We start from the raw sequence: 10137 nt of genomic DNA on the forward strand, positions 1-10137 counted from the left end.
GAAAAAGACCATTTCTGTAATTTCTGCAGCAAACTGGCCCAATTTAAGGAACAGCTTGAAAATCTGTATCACTAATAAAATTTTAAAGTGCCTGCTTTCATGAGCTCTGTCAGGATGCTACAACAGTGAGCTGCTCTGCAAGAAGAAGAAGCAATTGAGCTGAGGGCAGGAACAAGATGGGGTCATGGACACACCAGCAAGGGATGCAGGTCCACAGTGACCTTAATCATTCAAAACCAAGCTTTGCAGTATGAAAAAGAAGGAAATATTGCTGATTCCTTTGCCTATCCAAGTCTTCTTTTTCACTCATGCAACATAGCTCTAAGTTTTCCGTGTAGGCAGGTTCTGGCCTTGTAGATCCCATCAACATAAATAGTGACAGAGCATTTGTCTTGCACTTACCTGGTGTTGAGCAATTGTTAAATTACTCTGTGACGTTATTTGGCCCATGCCACCCAGCACATTCTGAGACAATGTCGTGTTCCAGGCTGGGGAAAAATGTGAGTCTGAGACTGCTTTCAGTGTGCATTTTGAGTAAGACTGCCCTCTTTTGGGCAGGAAAAAATGTTTTGACCAGCAGGTGGAAGCTGTGGCGTGTCACAAGTCCTAATGGCCAATGAACAGATCTGGACACTTATTGCTGAGGTCTAATCTCTATAACAGCAGAGGCTAATAGGGCATTTAGGACTAATGCCTATCATAACATGAATCTTCTGTCATTGTACAATGAACTAGGACTTGTAGAGTATCTGTACAGCTCCATATTCCACATATTTGCAGAATTTTGCTGTAGCTGGTCATTTGAAGTTGCATGTTCATTATAACTGATACTTATCTTGTCACTGAAGATATTTTTTGCACTGCTCTCTCAGTTCAAATGTAATCTGCTTGCAGTTCAGCATGGCCTCAAGCTTTTTTGTAGCACATTCCTGAAGACTGTTTGTGAGTGTTTCAACACTGTAACCATGCAAACTTCTGATTGCAGCTTTAGAATGTGTACTGATACCATCTCTAACCAGTGAGCTTTACACCTTGTTTTTGAAATACATATAAATAATTATTAAAATATTACTTTTTTTTTTTTTTTTTTTTTTTTTTTAATAGGGAATCAATGGAAAAGATGGACTGCCAGGTCCTCCGGTAGGAAACCATGCTTTTGCATTTCAGTATATTTAATTGTTCACAAATAATGCAGCTGTTAATCCTAGTAGTTGTTTTCAGTTCAGCTGAACACACAACAAAGCCTTTAAGCAATATATTTAATCTCTTTCAAAAACAATTTTTCAGGGTGCTGTGGGGAGACCAGGAGACAGAGGGCCCAAAGGAGAACGGGTAAGTCCCTTGTTTTAATAACTTCTTTCCTTTTATCTGAGTATCCAAACACTTCATTAGCACATATTTTATAGTCACAACCAACCTATTAATTTTCTGTGAACTATAGGTGACAATAAGCATCCCATGAACCACTGTGAGAAACTGAATTGCTTTCTGCATTTAGAGAAAAACACCTTTACAGACCTTCTAATGCAGATGACCTGGGCAGTGTAAATTGTTGATGAAAGTTAGAAAGTAGATAATCCCCTTGTGTGTGATATAGTCAAACTTTGAAAGCTTTCCTCATTTTATCCTTGAGATCTTTGCATGTCACAAATGGAAATGCAATAAAGCAATTCAAGTGACAGTGGTCTTTGTTATATCTTTAGTCATAGCTGTTAAAGAGCTCTGATTCACTGGAAATAGTACAGATTTGGAGGACAGATGGGTGATAAAAATGGTAGATAACCTCCTGCTTTCATCCTTAGCTTTCTCTCCATCTTTTTTCTTTTCAGTCTTAGCATGTCATGTAAATACAACTTGTGACTGTAACTACACTTTTATCATTTTATCAGTTAGTCATGTTTCAGATTTGAATAAAGTTTACCAGTACTTGCTGTAGATTAAAAATCCAATTCATTCCATTTATCTGCTTCTCATAAATGTGGATTCTAGATTTATCTTGTAATAATGCAGGCAGATCATAGTGTTGTTTGCTCCTTATGGTGGAACTTGACATTAGCTTAAGTGATGCATCAAGGACAAATGGTGACCCATAAGAGATGTCAGCTGTTTGTTAACAATCTGAACGCATGACTTGCTGCACTGTGCTCCACAGATATAGCTCAGTGAACTAACAGCTAATATATCAAGCCCTTCTAAAAGATTTAATTCATTGCAAATAAAACAAATTTAAATTACATCTCAGCCGTGATAGAGGCTAGCCAGAGCATCATTTAGTGTATTTTGTTTGCAGAGAAGTTACTCATTTGAAGTGCATGTGTGTATCTGTTGTTTCTTTGATTAACAGGTTTGAATACAGGCAAAAACAAAATATTATGCATCTAGGGAAATTTGAAGGAAAAAAAAAAAAGCGACTGATACCCTGTGCCTGGGAGAATTTGAGCACCCAAATTCTGCCTGTACCATATTTGATATCTCTAGATGAATGAGGTCTATAAATGTTCCCCATCAAAATTCTCTTCTGGAAAACTGGGTTGCAGGGTCTAGCTACATTTTGTCATTGGCTTCAACATTAAAAGTACAAGAAAACAAAACATTACTTTCTGTGTTTTCAGAGACAAGGATTAGCCTGTAAATCAGCTTCACTGCAGAATTTAGTTGTCTAATAAAAATCAATTTCTGAACAAGAAAAATGTTACTCTTTAGGATTCTTGGCAGTTCTTCCCGGCTGGTTCCATTGTGTGCAGTGCTTTTCTTTACACTTTTTTTTTACTCAGGGAGATCAGGGTATTCCAGGAGACAAAGGTCCACAAGGTGAAAGAGGGAGGCCTGGCCCATCGGGAGAAAAGGGGGCCATGGGGCCTATTGGGCCACCAGGAGACAGAGGCCATCCAGGATCACCAGGTCATCAAGGTCCTCCAGGTTCACCAGGCCCCCCAGGTTTCCTGGTAAGAAAATCAAAAGTTTTTGTTAGTTGTTTGCAAAGTCGGAAGAGATGAAGGTAGCATGTGTTGAGCAGTGGGAATTCAATCAAGCAATGCTGCATTGTCATAAAAACTAAGATATCACTGAGATGACTAATATTTGCAAATGCTAAAGAAAAATAGGCAGGAAATGTGATTCTCAGTGACAGAGAAACAGGTATTTGAAAAGACAATGAAGTGCTTCCTGTCAGCTGTGTATACTTTGGTTTGTCTCCATGTAAGCATATGTATGCACAGATGCGGTGAATTCATTTCAATTAGTAAGAGGCCCTGAATCAGATGGAATAAAGATGTAAAAATCTTTTCTAACTAAATTACTGGTCCTGTGATACAGTTTTATTTCATTGGCTTTGCGTGAAAGCAGTCCCATGGGGGTGAGAAGTTGGCAAATGTTATACAAAAGGCTACTGAAGTAGAGAAACATCACTGGGTTTCCTTACGGTCCTACACAAATTACTTTCATAACATTTACATGCTGGTCATCCAGATAGGTGAGTGCCTTTATAATATTGTAATTTATTTGCAGTAAAGTCAACTTTGTGCCTAAGAGTGTAAAATAAATTTTAGCATGTTTAATTTTAGCTTAATATTTAATTTAATAATTAATAAAAATCAGCTTGGGGCTGATTTCAGCTTTTTATTTTTCTTTTTGATTATTATTTTTGTAGAATTATATAGTGTTCTCTGCATTTATCTTCCAATATATATTGCCTTTTTGTTTCCTCATCAGACTGATACTGTCTCACTTGAAGAACTAAAAAAATATATCAAACAAGAGGTTCTTAAGGTTTTTGAAGGTAAGACAAAGAAGTCTTACGTAGCTAGATGCTACTGTTAAATTCTCTTCTGAATGTTTTTACTTTCCAATAACTTTTATATACATTTCTTTACATCATCTAACGTACATGGTACATAGTACTTGCTGAATTGCTATAGGTATGCTTAGGTGCTGTTTGTCTATTTAGTACAGTTATGTTCAAACAGTTACAAGTTGAAATATGTTACACAGTGCTTCCTTATGTAAAAGATTAGTATTAAGATAGTTTGCTATCAAAGATAAGCATGTATCACACCAGCTACACATTGGTACGTATTCCATTTTGTACACTTCACCAGCTGTTGCTAGAAATCTTCTGGTTCTGGCTTTGTTTCATTTTGTCTGTCGTCTGTCATCTTACTTTGTTTTTCTTTGTTTGATACCCACACTCTTTTTTTTCACTGAAATTCTTATCTTAAATCTTAAAATTCCACCAGAGTAAATGCCAGATCAGGTGTGGAATGCTTAGTTAAGTTTCCAGGTTAACTGTGAAGGTCTACATCTAAGGAGCACTAAAATGCTAGCAAGTATGCTTTGTTCCATGAGTATGAACAGTTCATGCTGTTCGTACTGAAATGTCTGCAGTAGTAATGTTTGCTGAGTTGTTTCCTTTGTTGTTGTTGTTGTTTTATTCATTTGTTTTTACAACTATTTCTAGGGTTTAAGCACATCCCAAGAACTGTTCACATTATTTGAGTTTTACTTCGGGGTGTAATATGAGTTATAAAAATACCCTGTCATAGGGATGTTAAATGTTCATTATTCTGTCTTCATGTGTTTTAAGTACTTCAACAAACAGAAGTTAGAAGTCCTTTAAGATACTGAACTACATCAATAGAGTACAGTACAAATTTTGTGCAAATTCATTGAGATTATTGCAAAGGGTGAGGACTCAAATATGAAGTCAGTTGGAACTGAAGATCCTGGCACTTACTGGAGCATTTAATACCTCGAACTATTGACATTTAGGAGGATTAAACATCTTACTTCCAGAAATTTACTTGGCTGGAGCTTTGGGAATTATTTATTTTAATGTATTTTGTGAACAGATTTCTTACCATTTTTTTCTTGTGTCCTTTGTTATTGAAGAAAGGATGGCTCAGTTTATGTCCCAGTTGAAGTTGCCTGCTGCATTGCTTGCCTCCCAAGCTCATGGGAAACCAGGACCCCCGGGAAAAGATGGCTTACCAGGGCCCCCAGGAAAGGATGGTTTACCAGGACCACCTGGGGAACGTGGGATTCAAGGTAGGAATTCCAAATAATCACCTCACAAATTAAATCTTGAAATCTTTATACACTTGCTAATGATTATTAAATAAGCCAAGATTACCTACCTAGCTTTCTAATGATTAACTTTTAAAACGGTACTTATTTTTTTCCAGACTAGATCTAAGTATTAACCCATAGTAAATGTGTGGATTTTACTGATTTAAAACTCCTAATCAGTGCATTTTATTCTAATAAGTTTATAAAGTTGACACTGACACTGACAGATGTCTAAAACTGGCAGATATCTGGAGTAGTGTAGAAGTTATTTTCTCTCCAAAATAATTGAACACATCAGAAACAATAAGCCAGCACTCTGTTGTAACTGTTTACATTGTGTCCCATATTGAGAGACCGTTTAATTTAAGAAACAAAATTTGATTTCCAAGTGCTTTCAGCTCTGATCCTGAGACAGCACAAGGGAGGAAAAATTGAAGGCAATTACTGTTCTTTAACAAGCACTGAAAACTGAAATATTGCAACATACATCCTTCTTACTATGAAGTAATCTATTGTCACAGATCAATTTCAGACTGATCAGGTTTTCATTCTGCCCCTAATGGTAATTTGTAGAATGCAATGCAGTCAGACAAGACAGTATAGGACTCTCATTCCACTGAACTGTCCTTCACTGCAAACTTAGCATCAAGGAATCCAAGACCATCATAGCTGTGTTCTACTGTGGACTCAGCCTATCCGAGATTAAAAGAAAGAAAAAAAAAGAATGAAAGAAAAAAATAATTTACAGATTAATAATATTTTGTGGGCAATATGTGAATTGCAGTTTATCTGTAGGTAGTTCTTTATTATTATCTTTTGTTAGTTTGGTCTGCTCTGGAGTCAGAGCAAGTCAGACTGGAATGAAGAACATGAAAGCAAAACTGAAGATGTGTGGATCCTAAAGCTGTCAGAAGAATAAGGACTTACTAACACTGATAAGCGCAAACCCCTGACAGAAGCTCAGAATGAGAAGAACAAGAATAAAGGATCAAGGAAAACAGTAAAAGGGTTAGAATCTTGCAACACTGACTTCATCATTAACTGAATATTCAGATCACTGCAAACAGTAGACTTTAATGACAGTGGCAGATAATGTATGTGGCAGTGATAATGTATGTGGTGAATAGTCTCAGATGCTTCTGGGAAGTAGAACACTGTAATAGGCTTCATTTCTAGCTAGTGAGCATCAAGAGTAAAGATGATAGCTATGCTTGAAAAAAAAAAAAAAAGAAAAAAAAAGAAAATAAAGCTGCTTTTTTGTGCCTTGTGCTTAAGTAAAGGTAGTGCACAGAATTCCCATTTCTTTTATCAATATACTCAATAGTCTTTTTACGTTACTAAGAGTTAAACTAAGTGAGAAGCATTTACCTCTCTTTTTCTATAATTATAAAAGAAAATTACTTTTTTCCATTTGATATATCAAAAGATATGAAACTGTACTGCAAAGAAGAAAAGAAAACCAAAAGTTTGTCTTGCCTCCTTATTACACTGAGAGAGCTTACCGTGAGAGAAGCACACTTACGAATACAGTTCATGCATCTCCCAGTAGTGCCTGTGCCTGTCAGTGTTAGCACCAACAGCTAAAGAATTTCACTCTGAATCTCTGAGCAGACTGAAAAGCATCCTTGCATATTTCAGTTCATTTTCAGCCACAAAGGATGAAGCAGACAAGATTGTTTTACAGGAACTTGTTCAATTGACTGCAGTTATTTAACTGGATATTTAAACTCTAATTATACGTTAATTATAGTCCGTTAGAGAAAACTTCCTTGTGAGATTTTTGCAGCCCAGAGATACATACTGTCTTTTATGTTAATATGGTGCTTTTTCTCAAACAAAAAGAAACATTCAACCTCATTAAGCTTCACTATTTCTATCAAAATAGCACCAAGGAATTGAACATCCCCGTTCAGGAAAGAAAAATACTGTCTGATAAATAGTGAAAATTCCTTGTCTTTATTGTTCACCCTTGTCATAAAACGTATGTATTTTAGTATAGTTATTAACTTATATGTTGGAAGCATCTAGAAACTGTGGTTGACATCATGAACCCCTTGTAGTGGATGTTGTCCAGGCACTATCACTCTTCTGAAATAGCTGCACTGGCTTAACCTGTTACCTCCTGTAAACTGCTTTTTGTTTTGTAGGGTGAAGTTAACTTGGTTTACTTTGACTAGACATTCAGTTGCTACCTCTCAGCTGCAAGGTTGCTTTGCAGTTTTTTGCTTTTAAGATTGCAGTGATATGCAGAGTATTTGTGCAGTGTAATACTGTGGATACTTCAGAATCATTGTTCTTTGTCACATTAGTGTGTTTGCTTATGATTGTATCAAAAAACCTCTGATTTCTCTAGATACTGGCATGTTGGTTTCAGCTATCTGTAGAACAAGGTCTCAGTAATGTAGTTAGAACACTTTTGGAGCTGTTTAAATGTGATGGCTTTTTACTTCTATAATGCATAGACACAAGCGTGCATCATTTCCAAATAAAGCTGAGGGTGTTACAACAGTGACGTTCTGACTGTCAAATCTGTAGTTCTGATATCACTGAACCAAAAGCTCTATTTTAGCTGTGGCCACTCAATCTATGAACAGCAGGAGAATGCTTCTGTCTTAAAATACATCCTTGCTACATACTACTACCAAGTGTTTACCATATTACCCATCCTGGGTACATGTTTACATGCAACTTTTGTGTTGCAGAAATTATAACAAAACTTCTAGAACCTACGTGAAAGGCTTTGCTAAGATCTTTTGAATTGAGCAGTTCCTCTTACTGGAATTGTAATTCTACCAGTAAAAATAGGCATGTGCCTTTATGTTAAAAACAAAAAATCAAAATCTAATTTTAGTGTTTGGTAATATTTTTCTTTAACTATGTATGAGTTTGTCACTTTAAGCTCAGAGAGAAGGTGATATTACTTCCAGAAGAGTAATCATGGACCTAATTCTAAGCAAATATACCTCATTTAAAATCCAGAATTTTACTGCTAAGGTTACATATTGCATTGTTAGACTGTTTACGTACAGGCCTGTTTACTGATATGCTTATGTTTTGTTAAATAAAGCCTTATTTTTAGAAAACATACCTGGAAATTTTGTATTAACTCTCAGTGTCAACAGAACATCTGCCAGTATGTACCACCTACAACTTTGCATATGTATTCAGATACAGCCAGTAATTGTTTACACTATCCTTGTTCATACATTTGCATAATCAGGCTGCTGTTTGTGCTACTTTTTTTCTTCCTTATTGTCTTGAATTCCGTTGATGTTTGCAGAAACTTTTGGTCTATCTCAATCCCTTTTCAAGTGCATTGTGTCAGATATCTACAGTAATGGTTATCGTGGACTTTGTAAATGTGATGCATCGTAAATGTGATTTCTCTCTTTTTCCCAAAACAATGATCAGTGACAGCACTACTTTGTAAAATTACAATTAACTGGGTTTGTAGTGAGAAATGTACTTTAATTATCTATTGTAAACTAAGAAATACAGAGATCTATAATAAATAGGAAATGTAATAGATCCTGTGGTTGTGTGATTGAGCTTCTCAAGCAGTAGCCACTACTATGTGTTACACAAGATTTTCGGAACCAACCAACTTGCTATAGTTATAAACACTCCTACAGTCGTTGAAAAGAAAATCAGTGGTCACAGCTGAGTACAAACACATTCATATTGGCTTTTCTGAGTTCTTGTAGCCTATGTGCCTATATGCTTTTGCACTTCTGTTTAACACAACTCAGTAACCAGAATGCATGATTTGTTTGTTTCTCTGTAAGTTTTTAAACACTTTATTTCCATTTGTTGTGTTGTGCATGTCACCCTGCATGCCTTTCATAACGTTTTTTGCCTCTGTGGATTGCTGAGAGATAATTGATAAAGGATACTTGATACACTGTCTTGAAATCCAGAATGCCACCTGCTACCAAAATCTGTAGTAAGCCTGCATTTAATGGAAGGTTTGAGTACTGTGTACCTTTCCTCTTGCATTGTGTCTGTCGTAACAAGCTTGAATTTGTACCCACAGCAATTGAAATAGTTTCCTTCTAGACTGCCTTGTAAAGTAGCACTGTTGCATTACTGCAGTACACTGACACACAACCTCTGCTTTCTATCTGCTGGTCATTCATGAGACACTAGGTGGACTGACTGCACTATGCTGACTGGTCAGCTGTGCCTCTTCTCTTTTAATTCAGAGTAAGCTACATCTCTTCACAGGAGGAGGTTTCTTGTGTGACATATGTGACACAGGAAATAGACTGGTCCTGGAACCAGAGCTAATTTAATTCCAAGTGTGATCAGAAGTTGGCAAAATCATCTTTAATATTTGTCACCTTACGTGCCAAATTCTGGGGTGTTTGGGAGGGTGTTATCCTTGTTAACCATGTATAGGTACTTGGGTCAAAGAAGGCTTTCTGTACTAGAACCCATACTCTGCACAAGCTCCAAGAACAACTTCTAAGAGCAGGTGCATTACAATAGATATGGAGATCTTCTCGCACATATAGAGGAATTTCCAAGCACACAGCTTCCAGCTGGAACGCAGATGTCCTTCTGGTTGGTGCTTTGTATCACATCATCAAACAGATAACACTGGAGCAGAATATACATTCTTATCTTTTTTTACAGGAACTTCAGGAAGGTAACTTAAAATCTTTGGGAAAGGTTAGTAGAAAGGGCTAGTAAATATAGCAAGAGTCCTCTGGCAGAGGATGTAACAGTTACAGCTAGAAATTGGCATGTTTTCCAGAAAGAATATAGGAATGGAGTAAGTGTCTCAGAAAATATTGCTAGTGTCAGGGGAAAAAGGTGAAGTGAGTAGGTGTTGTCCTACACAAACACTAAACATAAATAATTATGTTTATCTTGATAATTTCTTGTCAACAAGGTCCTCAGAGAATTACTGTTTATAATAAGACAACACTTTTATTTTTATATCTCTCTTCTGTGCAGGTTATAGAGGACAGAAAGGGGAAAGAGGTGAGCCTGGAATTGGACTGCCCGGTAATCCTGGACCTCCTGGCCATGCAGGTACAAGTCTGCAGATATATTTTATGCTATTGTTAT

At 36.5% G+C, this 10137-nt stretch overlaps 1 protein-coding gene across 1 annotated transcript in view; it reads left to right on the top strand.

Moving 5' to 3' along the window:
• COL19A1 (collagen type XIX alpha 1 chain) overlaps window positions 1-10137 on the top strand; it is a 184830-nt gene that overhangs the window by 168739 nt on the left and 5954 nt on the right. Inside the window, exons 44-49 of the mRNA XM_042826945.1 lie at window positions 1105-1140; window positions 1288-1332; window positions 2775-2945; window positions 3712-3778; window positions 4888-5043; window positions 10024-10101. Of these exons, the coding sequence (XP_042682879.1) occupies window positions 1105-1140; window positions 1288-1332; window positions 2775-2945; window positions 3712-3778; window positions 4888-5043; window positions 10024-10101 (553 nt within the window). The remainder of the gene's footprint in view (window positions 1-1104; window positions 1141-1287; window positions 1333-2774; window positions 2946-3711; window positions 3779-4887; window positions 5044-10023; window positions 10102-10137) is intronic.

This window comes from Centrocercus urophasianus, unplaced genomic scaffold (assembly GCF_019232065.1).
Source record: "Centrocercus urophasianus isolate 14NV4802_14NV808 unplaced genomic scaffold, USGS_Curo_1.0 seq_10, whole genome shotgun sequence".
NCBI lineage: Eukaryota > Metazoa > Chordata > Aves > Galliformes > Phasianidae > Centrocercus > Centrocercus urophasianus.